The sequence below is a fragment of the Ctenopharyngodon idella genome, chromosome 13 (assembly GCF_019924925.1).
Source record: "Ctenopharyngodon idella isolate HZGC_01 chromosome 13, HZGC01, whole genome shotgun sequence".
In the NCBI taxonomy this organism is placed as follows: domain Eukaryota; kingdom Metazoa; phylum Chordata; class Actinopteri; order Cypriniformes; family Xenocyprididae; genus Ctenopharyngodon; species Ctenopharyngodon idella.
In genome coordinates, this window is record NC_067232.1 from 11,114,283 (window position 1) to 11,138,216 (window position 23,934).

General features: G+C 38.3%; 2 protein-coding genes across 7 annotated transcripts in view; one reads left to right on the top strand and one right to left on the bottom strand.

Annotated features, from left to right (window-relative positions):
• Positions 1-1,150: 1,150 nt before the first annotated feature.
• On the top strand, positions 1,151-21,194 carry b3gat2 (beta-1,3-glucuronyltransferase 2 (glucuronosyltransferase S)). 2 transcript variants are annotated; one of them, XM_051915937.1, is made up of 4 exons: positions 1,157-2,150; positions 7,853-7,997; positions 14,847-14,995; positions 20,400-21,194. In XM_051915937.1, the coding sequence occupies exons 1-4, from the start codon at positions 1,587-1,589 to the stop codon at positions 20,484-20,486; spliced, it is 945 nt and encodes a 314-aa protein (XP_051771897.1). In that variant the 5' UTR covers positions 1,157-1,586; the 3' UTR covers positions 20,487-21,194. The 2 variants fall into 2 exon arrangements, with proteins under 2 accessions (XP_051771898.1, XP_051771897.1); XM_051915938.1 differs by lacking the exon at positions 20,400-21,194 and having other exon boundaries at positions 1,151-2,150; positions 7,853-8,046; positions 14,847-14,990.
• smap1 (small ArfGAP 1) overlaps positions 21,090-23,934 on the bottom strand; it is a 119,710-nt gene continuing 116,865 nt past the window's right edge. For all 5 annotated transcript variants that reach the window (XM_051915932.1, XM_051915931.1, XM_051915936.1 and 2 more), the window contains one exon: positions 21,090-22,167. In XM_051915932.1, the coding sequence (XP_051771892.1) occupies positions 22,033-22,167 (135 nt within the window). In that variant the 3' untranslated portion in view covers positions 21,090-22,032. The remainder of the gene's footprint in view (positions 22,168-23,934) is intronic.

A 23,934-nucleotide genomic window follows, 5' to 3' on the forward strand; every position in this document is an offset into this window, starting at 1 on the left:
CAACTACATCACTCAACAATAACCAATAGTTTTTACTCTATAATATGTTTATATTGTCCTATTGACAATTTTAACAATTATTAGTTTATGTACTACATACCAACCTATTGACAATGATTGGTTTATGTTCTACAAACACTTGTGCATTAAGTCATCATGGATTTTATGTAAACAAATGCCTTTTTTAAATCACAGAATAAGGCAGTTTCTACTGCAATAAAGGCTGTGTTAATTAGCACTGTACTTTATACTTTATTGTTATGAAAATACCCCGAGATGGCTTGAAAAAATAAACCACATAATCACAGTATTGCTGCAATCGTGTGTGTATTGTCTTCACATTTCATCAGTCAAAACATTTATGCTTTTTATTCAGCCACAGCCATAGCTGGATGCCTTTATCCATTAGGGATTTCCTGGAACGTCATAAGTTATTACTTCTATGAGTCTGTTTTGGGCAGGGGTGCCCTCCGGCTTCAAGATTGAATGAAATATAGCCTACATAAGAGTATTCCCAGGTCATGCAAGACTATCTTGTCTCTTTGAATTTACACCTAGATTTATTCACATTGCCCCATTGCCCAAAAAAAGTGCGGGAGACTAATTTATGTTTTATTAAAAGTGCAGGGGACACACTATTCCCCGCGTATTGCCCATGCTCTTTATTGAACAAATTTCACATTTGTCCAAGTAAATATAATGACTGTTAATAGTTTAATAAATACCATCAGCAAAATAGAAAAATATGAATAAATATAGCCTGTTAATAAATGTAAATTTAAAAAAAAATGTTTTTATTTAAGATTATTTTCAGAATTAAAATGCTTAAAATGACATGCGGATGGGAAAGTAATTAATGAATACAACAAATTCGAGCGAAAAACATTAGCCTATCTATTATAAGCTAGTTGGGGTACCTTCTAACATCTGTTGGCCCGGCTAGCTACTTATTTAGCCTACACTTTAGAAAAATCGTAATCGTAAACTTGAAGCTCTAACAGACTAATCTGTGATCATTAGACTATAAGAAAGTCTGAGAGACATAGCCAAAAAAAACAGACTACAATGTAAGCGATTCCTCTCTCCCTCTCTGGTGCGCGGGTGGGGAGGGTGAAATCTCAGTTTGAAGTCTCAGTCTTTCTCATTTCAACGGACTACAGCAGCGTCTGTCGGACCATAAGCTCCTCAGTCCCATCATTCGGTGCAGTTTTGAGAAATCGTTACACCTACGTGGCTTTATTGCACACCAAGCTATGTACGTGACCAAAACAATGACCTGTTGTTATTTTTGGCACTGTTCTCTGCGCTGAACGACTGAAGACCTATGAGCATCATCTCAGGGAACGGACTGTCTGGCGGAGCGCAGGACGGGATGGGATCGCAACAGCGCGTTTAGTTGAGGGAAATGGGAAGTTTAAACGTTCGTGGACTGCAGCTTCTGGCTAAAAAACACGCGAGGAGCGGCTTTAAAGGAAGTTGTAAAAGTATTAATCTGCAATAATACAATAATCACCTCTGAATGAACTGCCCTGTTTGTGGCGGACTGTTTATTCTTCACATTAAGCAGCGCTGGTTCTTCAGGCACAATGAAATCCATCTTCTACACTCGCTTTTTCATCCTTCTTCCGTGGATCTTGATAGTGATCATCGTGATCGACATCGATACGAAGAGATTGTCTGTTCGGAACACGGCCAGCTTCTATTTGTCTCGGCTGGGAAATGTGCAGCAGCAGCGGCAGGTCGTCAGGACGACTCGGACCAGCAGCAGCACCACCAACAGCGGGAGTAACGCCACATCTCTCCCGGTCATTTATGCTATCACTCCCACTTACAGCCGAGCGGTGCAGAAAGCTGAGCTCACCCGCTTGGCAAATACGTTCCGCCAGGTTCCGCAGTTCCACTGGATCGTGGTGGAGGACTCGAACTCCCACACAGAGCTGGTTTCGCGGTTTCTTGCCCGGTCTGGGCTGCGATACACTCACCTGAACGTGTTCACCCCGCGCAGGTTCAAGCGGACGGGGATGCCCCGAGCGACCGAGCAAAGGAACTTGGCGCTCGGCTGGCTCAGAGGACATCGCGCGTCCAAAGATAAAGGAGTCGTTTTCTTCGCGGATGATGATAACACTTACAGCCTTGAGTTATTTGAAGAGGTAAATACGACTTCTTGAGATGACAATTGTTTTTTTGTTTTTTGTTTTCTACTCAGTTTAGAGCTGCAGTAAGGCTTGATATGAAATCTGGAAAATAAGAATGAAATAGCCTAGTCCATTTGATGAGAAAAGCGATGACAATAGAAATGTTAAATTGCAAACCGTGCCACATCATAATTACCTAACTAGACAGAGATATGTCTGGGGCTCCAAAGAAACCTCTGCTGGCCCACACTGGTCAAAGTCATCAATACAGGCCATTCTGTGTCGAGATATGGCTGGGACTAGTGGCTAGTGTTGCCAGAGTGTTGCAAGGCAGTTGCCACCACCCTCAGGTCTCAAGATATTCTCATCCTGATGTGATGAGCCATTGAAAAGGGTCATGTCTGTCTCTACAGTTTTCATGAAGAAGCACATTCATATATATAGGCTACCCGTCTTATTTCTTCAATCAAATGAGAACTATAGCATCTATAAGACCAGGGAAAATGTTTATAAATGGGGAGTGTGGAGTTACATGCTTTACAAGGTCCGATATACTGTATAGGCGCAACTCAAGAGGCCCTACAGTATTTGCCTTGAGAAGCTGCAATAAAATTGAAACCTAAAAATTTAAAGCAGCAATTAAACTTAAAGCAAGCAGTTGCCTCGGTCAAGTCAGTTTAAGCTCTTTATTGTCACTGTACTACAAGATGTTTTTGTACTTCACAAGGTTGTTGTATTACATTTAAATGTATAGTTTACAGAGAAAAAGTATATATAAAAAGTTGTCAATTAATAAATAACTAGCAATGCCTCAGGAGACCTCGCTGTAACATCTGTCCCCATGGAGGTTCATGTGGTGTGTTTTATCATGCCATTGCTATCTATTTCTTATGAGTTTCTACACGCGCGGTGCTTGATGCACATAAATGAAGGCGACCCAGTACTGTGTAACCAAGCAGAGTGAATTAACCCAGTTTAAGGCAGTGGAAGTCACAGAGAAACGCCAAAGCGTCCTGACAGCTGGGAAATTAGGATTTGTCTGTTTAACCGGTTGTCTGTGGACGATGGATGAAAGAGATAACACAGCGAGCGAAGTGATGAGAGGAGAGACACTTCATTTGAGGTACACAGGTTGAGTTTTTCTGCATCTCTTACACATTAAAACGTTTTAAATGTGCACATATTTCTTTAGATAAGTTTTTGATAAAGTCAGTTGGATACTGGTAATTAATATTGGGGTGTAAACACACACCCTATTATTGGAATTTCAGCCAATTAATATCATAGTAGGGTTAAAGAAGAAGTTCTTTCAAAAATAAATTTTCTGTCATTATTTACTTACCATCTTGTCGTTCCAAACCTATATTTTTCAGTGGAAAAAGGATAAATTTTAAAGAATCTTTATATCTCTTTTGCAATTAAATAACATTGATGTAAAGCTTCAAAAAGGACAAAAGAACACTATAAAGTCGTTTGTATGAGGAACAGACCAACTTTAAACTAAAGTTATTGTGTAGTATGCAATACCAGCGCACAAGTCGAATAGATGACATTTAATGTTATTTTATGGGGGGGGGGTTTGGTCTTTTTGGAGTTTGACCAACATGGCCTCCACAGGAGGTGAGTAAATAATGACAGAATTTACATTTTTGGTCGAACCAAATGCACCCCTTTAATCAACCAAATCTCATGAGAAAACAACTATTTAACAAGATGGCAGGTTCATATGAATTTGTATGGAAACATGCAATTTTTAGACAAATTCATTAAGGTCCACACTTTAACCTAACCATGAGTGGGGCATAAGCTTGTACAGAAATGTATGAATGAGAAAAATCAAACAAATCAGCCACCAATGCACCAAAGCTTAAAATAGTTACAAATCGCCATGTAAGTGTGTTGCTTTAATCGATGGGTGATGATTATCCATTTCTTTTATTTGTCTGAGGAGTATAAAAAGGGCACCAGGAAGCTGATAGCAGTTATGAGGGGAGAGAAGACGTTTCCTCCACTGTATTACACTCAGTTTTATCTACAGTAAAACAAAATCTTCTTCTCTCTCTTGGCTGCTGCCCAAACCCGGCACTTATAGCTCATCGTCTCAATTATCATCAATTATTCTACCCTTCTTTTACCTCAGCGTTTTCCTCCTGTTTTAGCCGTTCTCTTTTCCTCTGCCACAGGCCTTACTGCCCTCCTTATTTCTTCAATGCTTGCTTTGTGCATCCCTCCCTTCCTCTGCCTCTTTCTCTCTCTCTCCATTTCTCCAGAACACAGCTGGACATGTGGATGAACACATGGAACGCCCCTGAGGGGTAGAGCACAGTGTCAGTATGCTGATGACCCCTGCTCTGCTCAACACAAACACATTACACAGCACAACAATGAGAGTCATTTGGCCACTTTCAACAGCTAGTGCTTCATAATGACAAATATTAACGACACAAAGGAAATGTATTCATTTAGCACATACTGTTTTCCCCAACCAGAAATGCTACAGCTCGAGTGATTCATCCTAAGGAACATAAAAGAGCTGCAATGCAAAGTCTCAAAATTGGCTAGAAAAGTACAAGCTAGTACAGAGACGTGACAGAGCAACAGTGAAACAATTGAGTTTTTTTAAGTAAATGTTTAGTAGAGAGTACAGTACAGTGCGCTAATGGTCACTGATCAAGTGCTTGTGGAAAAATTGTCCTCAGCTGTTTGAGTGGAGTGTGGAATATGATTTTGTGTTAAAATAGTTTTATCATCAAACATGCAAATAAAACAATTAAAATTGATCATTTTTCATTATTACATTATTATTTTTGTTAAGTTAGACTAATAATGTGAATGCGATAAGATGAAAAGCAGTTTGTCCAACAAAAAAAAATGGAGCGTGATATAATCGATCATGAACCAGCCAATCAGAACAGTTCTCTCTGTTTGCGTGACTCTCACTCTCGCAACTGAAGAGCGTTAAAAATAATTTTCATGTCTAATGCAATGCTTTACCAGACTGCATGCTTTTCCTTGTGAAATGTGAGGGTCATGATATATCCACAACCACAATCGTCTCTCCTCGTTCATGTTTAATATACATAAAGACCGGTACTTAAAGGGATAGTCCTCCCAGAAATTAATATTCTATCATCATTGACTCACACTCATGTCGTTCCGAACCTGTATGACTTTCTTTCTTCTGTGGAACACAAAAGATGATATTTTGAAGAATTTTTTGAGGAAGTCAAAGGGAACCAAAACTGTTGGGTTACCTACATTCTTCAAAATATCTTCTTTAGCCATACAGGTTTGGAACGACATGAGAGTTCGTAAATGATGACAGAATTTTCATTTTTGCGTGAACTATCGCTAAGTCCAATGAGATTTCAGTGTGTGCAGTACTACTGAAAAAAACAAAACAAACAACCAACCAACAAAATGTTGTGGTCGCATCACATCATTACTGCAAAACAATCATTTTCGTAATGGGTATTTTTATCTAAGTTTACAAATTAAATATGTAAAAACAAGATGCATTTACTTGAAAAGCCACACTTCTGCTTACTGCACTGGCAGTTTTTCACTTGTTTGGAGTTTAAAATTTATGAAATTGAATCATAGTATCTTATACAGAGTTGCTTCTCTTGCTTCAAGTATTTTCAGACATTGTTACTGGAAAGCATGTCTAAGAAAACTCTTTTTTTAAAAAGTTTTTTCTGTCACATTCTGATTTTTTTTTTTTTTTTTTTTTTTTTTTGTGATGCTGCTACCCTACCTTGTGGCTTCAGTGCATTAGATTTATTGTTCTCAGTTGTAACCTGTCTTTCCCTAGAAATATAGTTCCTTACTAAATCTGATTTTGTTTTTTGCATTGTACGAATCCTCTCTGGAACTGTCAGGCAGCATGTAGAGTTTTGTTATCGAAGGTGATTTTGCCTCCCTAAAGATATTGAACACACTTGTCTACTACAGATTTATTTCTCTGCACTGTGTTGTCAAAACGGGGCCAGAATGTCTTATTCCCCATCCCTGCAGGAAAACACGTGGGTCACAAAAACTGTCAAATACAGATGCCTTTCCATATAGCCGCCAGTAGCTTGAGAGCTTAACTCAAAGAACAGTGTATGTGACATTGCATTTGATGGCTGTACCTGTTGCCCTTGTAGTCATCTTCAACGCAAAAGGATGCTTGGCACCTGCAGATGACATCCTCTTTGCTATAGAGAATTCTTTGACTTTGCCTTTGAGCTGTGCTACACTTTAAGAGCACCATTATGGAGACGAAGCCTTTGAAGAGAAGGAGGAAGACAGGCATTAGAAACACAGCTAAAGGGGCAGCAGTTTGGGCTTCAAAGCTTGTCCATTGCTTAGGGCCACCAGCCATAGACACGTCACCCGACTGCGTACAGCACTCACATAAATAGCACAACCATTAAATATTCAAAGACTACTCTGACCATTTGTTTGAGAAATTGCAGCAACGCTCATTCCCCCAGTGGCAAATAGTTTTTATTTTTATTCTATATGAAGGAATAAAGAAAAAAGGAGATTCTTTCAGCAGTAGGATCTTTAAAATTTCTCAAAGAAGACGGTATCTTGTTGAAAATGACAGTTTTAGTGTTGCCGGGTGGTTCAATCAGATGTGATCGTGTTTATGAAACTGAAGAGCGATGTGTGCTGTCTCCAGCAAACTGCAGGTGGATGGACTTGTTTATGCTGAAAATGAGCCAGGATTTTATAATAAGCCATGCTGCGTGTGGCAGTACTTTACTTGCTCCTTTAAAACTCATATGGTTATCAGTATAAAGCAGGGCCGTAACCACCATAGACACTGAAGGGAACAAAATCCTCCCAGGATTAGAAATGGCAAATTGGACCCCCCCACCAGTGTTGCCAAGTCTGTGGTTTTCCCACGGAATAGGGCTACTTTAACACTGTTGCCGTGGGTTGTTTTTCATGTCCATGGGTTGAAGCGACCCCAAATAACATGATATTTAGCGCCTGGAATGTGAATTTTATCTGTGGAACCCTTCCCAAAAGCAGATTTTTGTTGTGAAAACCTGGCAACCCTGCCCCCCACCCCCTCCATTACACACTGCACTGTTTGTTGTTAGGATGACAAAATGTTTTAAAAGTAACATTTTTAGGCTGGTGGTTTTCCTCTAACAGTGCACGTCAGTGTCAAAATGATTGAGATGGCCAACCAAATCAAAGAAGGCAGGCTTTACTATTTACAGAAGACTTTAGAAAGAGTGTGTGGTAAGATGTAAGTAGCTAAACATTTATTATTTGACAAGAAATTATAATATTTAATGACCGACAGCAATATACAGTGATGCAACTATTTCGCGTTTTGAATTGAAAATATGCTATAATTTACATGATTCAGGTAATTTACAATTGAATGTGAAAAGACAAGAAACATCTAGTGTTTCCGACATATTAGACATATGAAGTGCGTTAAAATAAAATAATTATTTTGAATAGTTTAATTCGTTTACTTCACAACTACAATTAGACCTAAAACTTCTTTTACTGTTCTTATTTTTCATTTATTTCCTTAAATCCATTTGAATCATTTATTTATTTCCTTTAAATAAAAAAGGTCCCCCTCCAATTTTCAAGACTTGGATACAGCTTTGGTATAGGGCATATGTTTTTTGATTAATGGTGATCTTTATGATACTTTTTATGCATTGTGTTTGTAATATTATCATATTTACCTTCTTCTACAGATGCGGTCAACCAGGAGAGTGTCAGTGTGGCCAGTGGGACTCGTTGGAGGCCGGAGGTACGAACGGCCCCTGGTGGAAAAGGGGAAAGTGGTCGGCTGGTACACAGGCTGGAAGGCCGACAGGCCATTCGCAATTGACATGGCTGGTAAGACGTCACTAAGATCGACCTACACAGGAGTAATTTTTCCCCCATAGTAAGTTATCAAACACCGCTAATGATTTACTGATTATTATTACGACAAAACTGAATGATAACTGCAACAGTGTTATCTAACCAGGAAAAAAATGTCACATATATTTGAATAAATGACAATTATGCTTGTTTTACACCACAGCGCATTCACAAGGCTGAACCATAAACACAAGAGTAGGCTCAAGCATTCAAGCTGACACTGTTTCTGCTGCATAACAGAATCGCAAAATAACAGAAAATTGATTTCTGGGTTACTACACTGTGTATTTCCTTTAATAATGGTTGAATATTATAGAATGGTTATTGGAGTGTGCCACTGAAAACTATTAAAACTTGATTATCACAAAATTGAATTTACGTAAGGAAACCCAAATGCTAATTAATTTACATGGAACATAATCTAAACCTTCAATTAAAAAGCTATTGATTGTGTTGATAAATCACTTGATAATGCATTTTCTCCATATTTTCCGCATATGACTTGTGGCTAAAATACCTTCAATGCTGAAACCTCAATGAGGCATGTCGTATAAGTGGTTAATATGGACATCCCGAAAAAACAACAACAACAAGCTATATGCCTTAGACCTGAAAAATCCTTTGCATCAGTGGAGTGCCATATTCTCCTCTCACTTACTGTGGATTTTATAGCTGGTTTAGTATTACAGATTAAGCAGCCATTTGAAAAAAATGCTTAAAAAACAAAACAAAACATTTGACCAATTCTCAGAAATGCCTCTAAATATCTATTTCTGGATGTCAAATATTCATAGGCCCTTATCATTATCTGGCTCAGAAAGATTTTTGACAATAGATTCCTCTGGTTAATTAACAGGTTTCTGATGACTGGCACATTCCGTCATCCAGCTGGTTTTGAATTTCAGAACCAATTTGTGCAAATCACGTAAACTTCAAGCTAAACACAACTGCCAGAATTTTTTTTTTTTTTTTTTTTACATCCTGCCCATCTGAAAGCTCCCATTTAAGTTACATTTATTCATTAGACAGATGCTTTTATCCAAAGCAATTTACAGAGCATTCAGGGTATACATTTTTATCAGTATGTCGTTTCACTGGGAATCAAACCCATGACACGTAGGCATTGCAGGTGAGCTACTGTGACCAATTAACTATCCATCAACAGACTTGATAAAAGTCATTTTTAAAGTTCAGAACCATTACTGTAAATGTCTTAAAAGTATTAGAGAAGCAGAACAACATTACCTGGAGCATTATGTCTTCAAGTTTCACCACAAGGTCTCTCAATTTTATTTAATGTTATTAAGGCATTGAACTTCCGCCATCCATATATATCTCTGTCCATCTTCTCTGAGTTCTGGAGGATATTCTGCTTACGTTATACCATGTGCTGCTGATGATCATAACATCAGCTGTGTGAGGAGCAGCTTGCCTGCTCAGATAAACAGATGGGACTTCTTTGCAGTTTGGTCGTGTTGATACTTTCCAGACTGCCCCTCAGTGAAGTCGTTTCAAAAAGGCATATCAAATTGGCCCAAAGCGGCTTCTATATAGAGAGACCATGCAAGAAAAATGCTCTAAGCTGAGGAAAAAAGCTGTGAAACACCAGAGAGTTCTCTGAAGAGGCTTTTCTCCTATACTATACTAGTGAAATTGCTAGCCTACTTCGTCAGTGTTTTTAAAGGGAAGGCACTAAGCAAGTGAACTGCACCAGGGTTGTTATTGTTAAAGAAAAGTAAAATTATTAAATAATTGAAGAGTTCATTTGCAAAAACAGATAACTCCATTTTTATTAATTCTCACAAATCATGTTTTTTTATTGTGCATTCCAAGAAATATCAATCATACTGCAGTTGGGTTGTTTTGATTAAGTAATAATAGGCTTAACTCCAAAAAATACAGGTAACTTACAAAATTAAAGTTAATTGAAAGTATGTTTTTTATACATATTAAAAGTTTGTTTCTTAGCAAAATCAGATAACTCCAACAGTCGTTTTTTGGCAAAAGCAGATAACTCCACATTTCAGTTAAACAAAACCAAGTAATTGCTTTGTAATTGCATTTAAAACACACTCAAACACACGTGTGCACACAAACGCACACACACACACACACACACACAAACGCAAAAGGACAAACAAGGGTTCAGTATGTAAGACGTGTAGGGACTTGCAGGAGTCGAAATTATAAAAATTATAAATAATTTTCAGGTCAGCTTTGACAAAACTTCCCTCAGCTAGTGTCTTTTTGAAGTGCTATGTGTGGAGAATAAAGCACAGCAGTTAGTTCTTTTTTTTTTTTTTTTTTTTTTTTTTAAAGTGGCGTTTATCGGTTTTTGCAAATGAACCCTTCAAAAAAATTTTTTTAAAAGCATTAGTGTCTCTAAACGAAATGGCAATAATAATGTCATTTTAAACAGGTTTATGAAACCCACCATTGGGTCAGCCAAACAGATAGCCCCGCCCCAAACTCATGCCATTGGTTAATCACAACTCTCCTACTGTTCGGTAAACAGTCATTTCTTCACTATGAGATATTACTGTAAGTTGCTTTCCAGAATCTTCATCCTATCTGTTCTTCTCTGGTGGAATGAGCCGCCAACCTCCACCCCGTCTGCTGAGACCATCAGAACCTTCAAGAAAGAGCTGAAGACACACTTCTTCCACAAGCACTTAACTAAAACACAACCATGAACAAAGCCACTTTCTATAATAACTCCTGGCACTTGGCACAGTGTACTGCAAATATTATTGGCTCTTCTGATAAACTGCTTTTGATATTCCTCATTTGTAAATAGCTTTGGATAAAAGCGCCTTCTAAGTGACTATACATGTAAATTGGAAGTTGACATGTCAAGCTGGTCGGGATACCCAAACAGAGCAATGTTAAAAGCATCTGTGTTTACACTTTCTGGGAAAATCAGCTTTCAAATGGTATGCTAATAGTTTACTATGATAAAGAACATATTGCAACAGTAAAAAATAAAAATGACACACTATTACAAAGCATAACAGACAGGCGAAGATAACAGATACCCTGAAATTTTAGGCAGACGAAGCTATCATTGGCAAAAAGCACCTTTACTAAAGCTAAATTCTGCAATTTCTCTGCATTTTTAGCAAATGTGAGCTCTCAGGCAATGCATTAAGGAGGGCGGGGTGAGAAGATGCTGACAGGTTGGAAACATCCTAATGGAGAGAGGCAGGGCTCATATGGCGCTCGAGGGAATGAATACAACGTCAGAGATAGCAGTGCGTACTTGAAGCAATCCCTAATTCCCCAGACTCCAGCACTGCCGCTGGATATTATGCTGTTCATGAAACTCTAATAACAAGAGATGGTATCATCTCTTTCTCATGTGATCTCCGTTACTACCACTATTGCTCTTCTTCCGAAGCTCGTATTTTTCTCACGTGTTGTTCAATCACCCATAATATCATCATCATTGTCATCAGAGGTAATGTATTCATTGTCAGGCTCTACCTGACAGTGAGCACATCTCCCATAACAAACACTTCACACAATGCATACGCTTCCTCACATCACTGGCATAGACTCAACGCATGTTGAAAACGAGCTGTTTAAGGTTCATAAATCCGCCGGCCCTACTACACTTCTCCCTGAACAAAAGCGGAGAACAATAAGGTTATTTAGTATTCCTGCTGTACGGCTTCTTTTGAGAGCAAACACAATAGCAGAGAAAAGGTCCTGAACCGCCTCTCTCATTGCTTTCAAGCACTGCTCTCACCTGAAGAGGAGCTCAAGTGCTTGTCTTAACATGGAAACCTTTTTAACACACAATAGCAACGTTTTGCACACTAGGCGGAGAAGGGCTGAAAAGATTATGCATGAGAATAAACGGAAACAAAAAGCTGCATCTGTAGTGTACACAGTGATTAAACCATGAGTCACACTAGCCTTTACACAATCTGTGACAAGTATAATTTGCAGAATTTTATTTTACAAATGTTTTATGTATTTTTAATAAATAGCATGCTATTTTGATTACAACAGCTTATTTGTGGTGGGCACAATACAGTTTACACGCTACTTAATATTTAAGAATCACACCATTACATTTAGATCTACAGTACTACCATTAATACGTTAAGATTTAAAAAAAAAAATGTTTTAGAAAGAAGTCTCTTATTCTCACAAAGCCTGCATTTATTTGATCAAAAATACAGTAAAAACTGTAATATTGTGATATATCATGAAAATTTAAAATAACTTATTTTAAATTATATTTTAAAATGTAATTTATTTCTGTGAAGGAAAAGCTGAATTTTCAGCATCATTACGCCAGTCTTCAGTGTCACATGATCCTTCAGAAATCATTCTAATATGCTGATTTATTTCTCAAGAAACATTTATTATTATTATCAGTGCTTAATATTTTTGTGGAAATCGACTTTTCAGGATCCTTTGATTAATAGAAAGTTCAAAAGAACAGAATTTATTTGAAATAAATCATTTCTGAATATTTTTTTCTGGTTGGAATAAAACAGCAGACTGACTGAATTACATCAGTGAGTTCATGTTGTACCTTAACAGAATTTAATCATTTTGAAATGTATGATAATGTTATGTAAATAACAGAGTTGTTAGTGACAACATAAAAATAATCTAAAAGGTGCCCTTTCCAATGTGCATTTTACAGATTGCTCTATTAGTATTTACTTATTGTCCCTTATTAATTTTAGACAGTTTCTGAATATGATTTACATATTAATTATACTAATTATATCATGATTTATGCATCACATTTCCCTGGAAATTAAATTACTTTTGACAGTTCTGTAAGCGAAAATAAATTTTAAACATCAACCACTTTTCAGCTTTTCAATACTTACAAATTTGAAGGCCTAAATAAACACCTTACAAATGGCTGGTCATGAAGTCTTGGAGTTGGTTCAAAAATCAGGTTGTGAATGTTTAGGATAGGCATACTATACGGTTTTTACATGGACCCTGAAGTAAACGTGTCCGGCTCTTCAGCTCTATTAAAGCCGTGTCCCTGGATCTTTGAGCGTAGGTTCTTACATCATTCCCCCAGTACTCGTACACCAAAAGGGACATCAAAAGGCAATATAGTCATTAAAAAAAGAAAAGAAAAAAAGATCAAAAGAAAGGAGTTGGCTGGCCCTCAACTATTAATAAACCTTGACAGTATGCATGTCGATCTGAGGGAGAGAAACCTTGTAACTACACAAGGACACAGTTAGCCAAGGCTTAGATGAACATTGCAATGCTGTCATGAGCTCGCCTCTGCGGATTTGAGGGAAGCCCAGGTGGTTTTAGCTGGAATGTAGGCGTCCTAGAAAACAGCCTGTGTCCATGCAGGATAAAAAGCCCACAACAGAGGGTGATATTCCCTATAGTAAAATTTGAAAAGTCCTTCTCCTGTTTTGGGGCTGAGACTGTGTCATCGAGAGCAATGGAAACAAGAGGGTGAAAAACTTCTCCTGACCCACATGCAGCAGTGGGATGGTTCAACCTGCTCCCATGAGAAATGAGAGAGCTGAAGAGCTGTGCATTTGTTTAATACAGAGTGAATGATAGAGTGTTTGAATATATAGTGAGATTATTTGGACAATAATCTATTTTAAATAAATTTGCAATAAACAATTTCAGGCCTTTTCTAGTAAGCTTTTTGATGAGCTTCAGTGAGCACCAAACCCAGACTTTCTCACTTTTTCAAAAGATGTCTATAATACTTGGAGAATGTTATCCGATAGTATTCCCATTCATCTAAAAGGCAGTTGCTCAAACCCTGGAAGTATGCAATTTGCAATCTGCCATCACTGCTTAAAGGATTAGTTCACTTCAGAATTAAAATTTCCTGATAATTTACTCACCCCCATGTCATCCAAGATGTTTATGTCTTTCTTTCTTCAGTCGAAAAGAAATTTGCTTCAAAGGGCTCTACACGATCCCAGATGAGGAAAATGTCTAGTGAAACGATCGGTCATTTTCTTAAAAAAAAAAAATGCGCCACACATTATGTAATCATGTTGGAAAGGTCACGCGTGACGTAGGTGAAATTACCGATCCAGTGTCTACAAAGCGAACGTGCAAAGACTAAGTCAAATGCCCTTTACAAGGTAAAAGAATGTCGGATGATTTTGAAGTTGGAAGAGAAAATGAGTTTTGCGCCCTACCGCAGTACATCTGCCTACGTCAAATGTGTGACTTTTCCAACGTGATTACATAATGCGCGGCGGATCGCAGAGCAGTGCAAGTTTGCTCATCTTGCAAATGATCAGTCATTTTTTTTAGAAAATGACAGATCGTTTCGCTAGACAAAACACGTATTCCTCGTCTGGGATTGTGAAGAGCCCTTTGAAGCTGCACTGAAACTGCAATTTGGACTTTCAACCCATTGTACCCCTGGTGAAGTCCACTATATGGAGAAAAATCCTGGAATGTTTTCCTCAGAAACCTTAATTTCTTTTCGTCTGAAGAAAGAAAGACCTAAACATCCTGACATGGGGGTGAGTAAATTATCATGAAATTTTAATTCTGAAGTGAACTAATTCTTTAAGGGCAATAACTTCTGCAGTCAGGTTTGAGCCAATCACCCGAGCCGTATGTAACTAACCACCCTGAAGGCACAAGGAAATGACATCATGACAATGCTGACCGACTGGTCACAACACAAGAACACACAGGAGTTCCAAACTCTTCTCAGTAATGACTGTCATGAGCTGTTACGTCAAAAGCAGCACAGAGGACAAAGTAATAAATAAAATATAATACATTTTAATTTAAATGTTAGATTTATAATTTGCTTGGAACTTTTCTTTATTTTGTTAATGGCAGGCTTTGCAGTGAACCTGCAGGTGATCCTGTCAAACCCACGTGCCCTATTCAAGAGGAGAGGAGCCAAACCAGGGATGCAAGAATCAGATTTCCTCAAACAGATCACCAAGGTGGAGGACTTAGAGCCAAAGGCCCGGAACTGTACCCAGGTCAGTAAAGCAGCTTGCATTTGCATCCTTCACCTTGATTATCGTTCATACTAAAAAAGTTACTGTTTTTGATGTTCCTCTATTAGCTCCAAGCATCTCTTGTGTCTGAGACTCATTATTTTGAGCATTTTGACTCAACCCTACCGTTTTAGTACTACTTTGAAAACATAACTTCGTATGCCGTTCTATTCTTCTACCAGTGACAATGAATGGCTATGTCAAGTACGCTTGAAAATGAAAAACACATTCCTATGTATTTGACTTGGTCTGATTCTAAAAGCTCCTTCATTCATCTATGGCCCATTATCTCAGGAGCTAAAATCTCAAGCTCATACCTCTTCAGTCGACTCACCTTACGTGTCAAAATGCTCTCTTCCTCTCTGTACCGCACGTCACGGCTACTGCCATCATCATTATCACCCAATTACCCTAATGGTAGCCGCACTGGGTTATTAATAGTGACTATTAGCAGGGCTGACAATTCCACTAATCACCAACACCAGCAAGAGCAGGACACGTTTCCAACATCAGCCAATCAGCTATGCGTCATTTTGCCAGACGCAGCATAATGTCTACATTGTAAACACATTGCAGACAGCGCAGGTTTATTCCTGTGGTACAATGCCATGGTGGGTGTAAGCGCGTAGATATCGCGCCCGTAAACGGAGCGGAAAGGCCACTGACAGTTACAAAGAAGTGCGAGTCGCTACTTGAACAAAGTGGGAGTTTAATATACTTAAATTTGTGGCTGTATTCCAATTATATGAGAATGGCATTATGGTAGTAAACAAACGAAAGTGCGTGTGCCAACAGTTATGGGTCCTCGTGATGGGCGTGAGCGGGCATCTGTCCAAGTGGAGCACTGCCAGCGATGTCTTTTGGAAAGGTCACATTTGTAGAAGTGTTCTTGTGGGTCCACAGTGGATGACTGTGACTAAGCCTGCGGACAGGGCAATATCTCCCAGCATGCACTTCAAAATTAAAGGCAGGGAGTCTGGGTAGGATTGAGGGGGGTCATCTTATTTGAGTAATCGGACTGAACTGATGTGACAAGGAGGAAAGGGACAAAGGGAGAGAGGAAGAAAAAGAGGGCAAAGGGAATCTGTTTAAGAGATGCCAAACATGCCATATAGATGGAGAAGTGAAGAGGGTGTGAGAGAGAATATCACAGGCTTATTTAAAGAAGTCAGTGCTTAGACTTTCCTATTTATTAATGTCAATCTCAATCGTGCTTCTGCAGACCAGATCCTGCCAGACGGCTGTCAGCGTGCCAGCAAGCTTCACTCTGCCCATAACACAATCTCTCAAATTAATATTCTCTCTCAAGGTTTCAGATGCTCATCCTGTTTAGAGTCAAAAGAAACACTTATAAAAAAAATCTTAAACAAAAATATTGTTTGAGAAAATGCTTTCATATAAGACAGCCTAAATACAATTTTCCACGTTTTCCACAATGGACCTTAGAGTAATACACCTTTATCAGTAGCTGAACAAATGAGCTAGAATACTTTAATTGTGTAACAGTTAGTTTCAATGTTGTGCAAGATTCTATCCCTCTTGTACAATTATAGCTAATCACTTTATGTTGTTGTTATTGGTACAGACTAAGGTTCTATACATTAATATTAGTTAATGCAATAGATAACATGAACAAACAATGAACGATGCATTTAGAGCATTCATTAACCTTTGTTAATAACATTAACACATTTTTAACATTGCAAATTGTTAATTTTATAGAATAGTATACAATGAACTAAAAAAAGTATTTTTTTTTTATATGAAGCCTCTTATAACAATATAAATGTCTTTACTGTCACTTTTGATATCAGTTAAATGTGTCCAAATAAATAAATAAAAAATCTTACTGACCTTTAACTTTTGAACAGGAGTGTACGGAGCCCCTAAAGGGACATGGTAAAGTTTGAGATGGGAGGAAAAATTATATTTTGAGTTTGCGTTCTTTCGCAAATGTTCTGTGTTCCCCCAAGAAACTTTGCATTCGCTCGCAAATAGTTTGCTTTCCCCCCCGAGAAACTTGGCGGCGACTTGGGGGGAAATGTACAGATTAAGGGACAGTAATATAATAAGATCCCCTTCCTACGTCACAAGGGGAGCGAAATCTGAGCGGCTTGTTTTTTCACATGCTTGCAGAGAAAGGCTTCCCAAAACAAAGTTACTGGGTTGTCCCTTTTTACGTTTTCTGGGTTGGTAGATGCACTGGGGACCCGATTATAGCACTTAAACACCGAAAAAAATCAGATTTTCATGATATGTCCCCTTTAACTAATGGTTAGTCTACATCGTGAAAATGTGAATTAATTAATTGCTTGTAGTTGTGTTCCAGACCAGAGTATGTTATAGTGGTGCATGGTATTGAAGCAGTTTTTTTTTTTTTTTGTGAGCAAAGATCAGGTTTTTGAAAACCAAAGAATGGGTATCTTCCCTTATTCCAGGATCACCCGAAGTGGAGTTTTGTTCACCACAAATTGAAATGTCTATTAGAGTATTAATCAAGATAGTTTGGCACACATTGCAATAATGATAATGACATCTGCCCTTGTCTTACAATATTCTCAGGGATACACGGAGCCAATGACTAAAACTACTCCAAGATTAGTCCAAAAAGTATGAAGGGTTTAAATTTTAATAACCTTTTCTTGAAACCCATTTACAATTACTAGAGCCCATGGGGACTGCTGGCTTCACACCTCTACGCTGCTGTTATATCACTGCTTTCAACCTTTGCGCACTGAGTTGTAGGCATTACGTTATCAGCATTAAAAATTAAAGGATTTATTACATATGAAAGCGGAAGCGCACAAGTTTAATTCTTCATGTATTATTACATTCCTCTTATAAAAATTAGACATCTCTGTGGGCTGCAAATGTCTTTGACAGTTGCACACAAACATAACTAATGAAGTTTAACCACCCACAAACCAATTACGATCCACTTCAGAAAGTTCCCAATTTAGTCTATCTCAGACATTCAGACTTAAAGTACTTAAAGTAAAAACTTTTATCCATTTATAAAGCTCTGTCCTTACTTGGCCCTGATAATATTTATTAAGGGAACAATGGGATTAGTAGATGGCAAAGTACAGCGTCAGACACCTACATAAGGAGCACTTTTACAGAATCTACCAGAGGGATGCAACTTGTCATCAGGCCAACTACTACAGCATGCTTTGGGATATTTCTGGGTTGCTGCTCCAAGGTGCACCATATTGATCTCTTATGGTTCTGCTAAATTAGCCTTGTTATGCAAAACAAGCCAATTTGCAGTGCCATGTGTTCGGGAACTGACGTGTCACACCTGGGTGCGGCTATTTAACCACGCTCAATCCCTACACCACCTCAAACTGATGTAATCAAGACATGTAACCAATCCGAGAGATCCTGTTCCAGCACCCTTCACGCACCAACAGTCTAAAGCATCTCTGCTAAGAGATCACATACACTGACCTTTTTTCCGTTATGATGTACCTGTGTATGTTTCGTTTCCTCCATTGTTTCTTTCAAGGAAAGTCAGTTCACTCGGTGGCCATATTTGCAACCCCTTCAGGCAGCTATTTTTCAGGCATTCAAGACCAACTCCTATCTACTTGAATGGTGGAAATACCAAAATATGCTTGTCAAATTTGCATTTAAATGAAATATTTCAAATCAGCAACAAAATCTGACATGAACTATCCCATAAATGTTGTTTCTTAGGCTCAAATAGCATTACAAAAAGTGTGTATTTCAGGTTGGTAAAGCCAATTCGCATGTGCAATCCCAGTGTCACAGGGGGACCAGAGCTTCTAACAGCAGCACAATCACTGCGTCTAAAACCACATACTTTATAGTAGGTACAATATTTGGTTTTAAACTCACTTTGTGACCATTAAAAAGTGTGCTCTATATAGTGTGAATGTGTGTAGTATGAATGAAATTCACGTGTTGCTTCACTGCCATTCACAAATCCTCTCCTGTGGTCTCATAAGATAGTAAAGAGTCCAGTACATGCGCACTTCAGAATCTCACCGGAAGTAGCAGGTAATCTGGGTACTTATCTCCTACTGTTTTTTGAATCATACCTGTAAACTCAAAAGAGGTGAAAAAGGTGACATGTTCCCAAAGTAAGTTGTTGTAGCGGGGTCTGGGGGTGATTGTGATTTTTTAACATGTAAACAAAGCCTTCTGGTGTACTCTGACAAGAAAATAAATGGGGGAAAAAAAAAAAAAAAAAAAACATTTATTGACACTAGGGCTGGGCATTGACACAAATTTCACAATTGGATTTGATTTTGATTCAGAAGCTTACGATTTAATATTGATTAATTTGGGGCCTATCAGGTACAGCACATGGCAAATTTCCTCAAAGAAAAAATATCTCAACTAATGCTGTAAACTATACAGGGAACCACAGTTGGTACATCATTATTATATTTAAGGTTAAAATTAATTGATCTGTAAGCTACTTACATATAAAATACACATAAGGAAGTTTTTATAATACATTTTTAATGACATAATTATGTTTTTTATATAGGCCTAAACATTTAAATGGTTCATTTTTGAAGCTGACTAATGAGTTTTGGACATGGAACGGCTTTCTGAGGTAAATGTAAGTGACAGTAAATGTGACATTTTTACAAGCTGTTTTATTGATGCCTTTCCGCGGTTGAAACAGTGATTGATCGTTTACATGAGACATGATATGGTAAGTTGTACTGTATCTTTCAACATACCTTAGGATGTTCATTCATGTTTCGTGTTCTAACTAGAAAAGTGGAAGTGAAGATCGGTTCACGTGCGCTCTGCTTGAACTGAAGCACTACAGCGATCTGTCACGCCACAGAGCGCCAAGAAAGATCCTGACGCCTCGAGAGGTGTCTATGGTCTCCAGTCTATGGGAAAAGTAGCCCGTTTTCGATTCTCGTGAGGTTTATTGTGCTTGCAATTTCACCCCGACCTCCACCCTATGAATTCGGACATACTACTTGGCTCACATACTGTTTTTCGCCTGCTATAGAGCAGAGTTCCTCAAATACGGCCTTGAGGGCCACTGTCCTGCAGAGTTCAGTTCAGACCCTGATAAAACTCGCCTATCTGTAATTTTCTACTAACTCTGAAGACCTTGATTAGCTTGTTCAGGTGTGTTTGACCCTCTAGGACCGGATTGGAGGAACCCTGATATATAGAGATTATGGAAGTAGGCATATTTAGATGCAAGGAATAACTTTACCAATTGGCTTTTTATTTAGAAGGCAGGCCTTAATTCTACCATATTGCACAGTGCACTTTCTCCCGTTTCTAGTAATATGAGTAAACAGTCTTAGTATATATAGTCTTTGTTTCGGTGCACTTGATTGATTCCTAAATTCTGAAATAACTGATTCCAACTTGTTTCTTTCAGGTCCTTGTCTGGCATACCCGGACTGAGAAGGTCAACCTGGGTAATGAACCAAAGCGGCAGCAGGATTCGGTTTTTATAGAGGTCTAGCAAGCGACACTGCACTAGGACTGTCATGACACTGGATGGAGGCCCGCCATCACTGGTACTTTCCAAAAGGATGGCTGCCTTTGAACTTTAGGATACCTGCTCTGGCAGAAAAGACAAGCTATCTCGGGTTCCTGGATTCTCTACTGACGGACTGTATCTGCTGGAGCTTCTCACTGTGGCATCACACTGGATTACTTGTAACATGGTGGAGAAGAAACTATGGATGTGTATGTGTATGTGAAAACTTGATCTTATTCCCAATGTGGTAGTAAACAGACCACTTTCCCTTTTCCTCGGACTCTGAATGCTCAGAGAATTAGATCAACTTCTGTGAATGCGGGAGAAAAGGACCAGCTGCTTGACTAATGTACAGAGGTTACTGCTGAAGGAAAAACTAACTGTCCACGAAAATAAAAGGAATAGTGGATTAAAAACCCTGGAAATACCGTCTAAAGCGTGAGACACCATTACAGGGACAGAACTTTTGGATTACAACTGTCTTTATTCCAAACGACCCTCTTTAAAAGCAAAAAAAAAAAAAAAAAAAAATGAGAAGATAACTTTACAATAAATGCGTCTTTAGACAAAATGATCACACAATAGTTCATGGCTATTCACTGTTTAATGCACGGAAATAACAATATTCTGTCTCTGTACTAGGCACCAGAAAATGTAAACACATTATAGAAATAAACCTGGATGACACGGTGGGGATGTTTAAATTATTGCACAGCAGAGAGACCCTGTCTGAGAGGATAGAAGCTCTGCTACGGCGGCGGGACTGACGTGTTCGACTGCACGCTTTTGTTCGCTCAAAATCAGCTGGCTTAAAACGACAATTCCTTCCCTGAGCCCCTTTCTATTGACCCCAAACCCCCCTTATTCCGTTAGCCGTCACAGCTGTACAGTCGTCCAGGTTTATTTGTCTTTCACTCACTGTGCTTCTCTGTAACGCACACATTAAAACATCACAGTAAAGATGGAGTTTGTCATGGAGCTACACAGATGCGGTGGGGTGAGAGGCCAGAGAGAGGGGGCGAGGGGTTCATCTATCTTATGATTACAATACATTACATGGGTCTATACAATATCTGCTACAGGGTTCTGGGACATGGGGCTACAGAAGATAGGAAAAGGAGGGGGATGTCACAAATATGATAGCCATAACTCTGTCTTTTAAATACTATGACTCACTATTTGGTAAAGATATATTAGAAGCCTATATAATTGGTCCAGCAGCTTTCTTGTAGCTGATATGTGATTTGAACCCCCCAAAAATATATATATATATATATATAGAAGAAAAAAATAATTGCAAATAAGACGGTCAAAGCTGCCAGTCTCTTACACGCCATACTCTCGCTCACTTGATGAATAAACAGAGGGCAGGTTGAATCGATGCTCTCCAGAGTAGTAATAGTTGGAAAGAGAAAGGGGAAAAAAAATGACAGTACATGAATAAAACTCTGGGTGCGAGTGGTGGTGGAGGAGGAGAGGAGAGATGAAGGGATGTGGTGCCCCTTGTGCTCCATCGTCCCTCATTCATTTACTTCCAGAGCTGGGTGCTGAGGGTCTGACCAGAGGGGGGTGCCACCCAGCCGCCCATGGGGGCACCAGGTGGCCCAAATGCCATCGGAGCACCGGAACCGTTCAGGTTTATTCCAGACATCTGTTGGTTAATCTGAAAAAGACAAGGCAGAGAGAGCGAAGTGTGAAACATCTATACACACAAGACTTGTTAGAATAATTTGCTCTGGTCCAAAAACTACAGAGGAAAGCGTTTTAAGGCATCATGGCTCTACCAACAGAAAAAGGCTTTCTTCTAAATACCCCATTTTGGCCAAATTCTTGGCCAGCATGTACCCTTTGCGGAAAAGTCAAGAATGCACTGCAGTGAGCTCAGTGAAAAACAAAAAACAAAAAAAAAAACAAACAAAAAAAAAAAACTCCAAATAGGCAGACATAGGGAGAGAAATGTTGATCATTAAACATTTAATTCACATTTTAATGAATGTTTAATTAAAAATTTATTTAAACATTTCAATTAAATAAAAATATTTATTACATACACTACCATTCAAATCTTTCTTGTGGGTTTTTTAAAAAAAAAATGTCTCTTATGCTCACCAAGGCTGCATTTATTTGATTTAAAAAAAAAAAAAAAAATGTTTTTTTTTTTTTTTTGAAATACTATAATTTAAAATGACTGTTTTCTATTTTAATATATTTTAAAATGTAAAAAAAGATGCATTTTCAGCATCATTAATTCAGCCTTCAGTGTCACATGATCCTTCAAAAATCTTTCTAATATAATTTGGGGCTATTATTATTATATACATTATTATTAATAATGTTGAAAACAGTTGGGCTGTTTTTATGGGAACAGTGATACATTTTTTTTCAGGATTCTTTGATTAATAGAAATTTCAAAAGAATAGCATTTATTTAAAATACAAATTTGTAACAAATGCATTTACTGTCACTTTTGATCAATTTGATGCATCCTTGCTGAATAAAATTATTAAAAATGGTCACTTACAAGATTGCATGACTGTTAAGAAGCTGTCTATAAAGGTCACTAGGTTTTGGAACAGAGTTTTGTTATTAAAAGAGAAGTACACTTGCTTTTGGTTGAGTGTCTGCAGTAGTATGAAAAGTAAAAGTGGACCAGAGATAAGGACAGTAATTTCACTTGAGGATGGCCTTTCCTTTCAGTGTTCCCTTTTCCTCTTTTCTTTTTTTCAGGTTACTAAGCTGTCCTCTGATCTTTACACTCACTCACCCTCTTATTACTCTTCGTCTACTTCTCTCTCTCTTTCATTTTCTATACCTCTACCCTTTTCCCTTGACTCCCACCAGTATTCTTCTTGACGGGTCCTGTGGGGTGCGCTGGCTGTGGGGCAGCCCTTTAGACACGTCTGTCTGATTTATACCGCTGTCTCTACAGCTTATAGCCGACAGAGTGAGAAAAACTAATGGTTTCAAATAAGCAGCTCACTATTTTTCATTATTAACTTGAATTCTGGGAGCTAAAGTTTGTGCAATCTTTATCTAGCTGACAAAATGAATATATAGTGGGAAACAGGATTTTTCTTTCTTTGTAATAAGAGTTTGCTGTACTATGTTGACAATGGATGTACAAAACTACATAATCCACCATACAGTTGGTTGTCTGGCATATACAGAGGCTAAAATAATTTACAATCTTTTATTACTCAAAACTAATCTTTTCACAGAGAACTGTGGATGATAACAGGAACACTGCTCACAGCACATGATCAGTCCAACAAGTCCGTATTGTAATTGTCTTGAAATATGTTGTAGAATGCAGTAGATTTGTGACACTGACAGCGCTTTGACGGCTGTAGTGCTGGTGTTTTAAAGGGGATAAATGAGAGACGTGACTTTACCGTGCTGACAGTCTAACAGCACACTAAACCACTGTCAG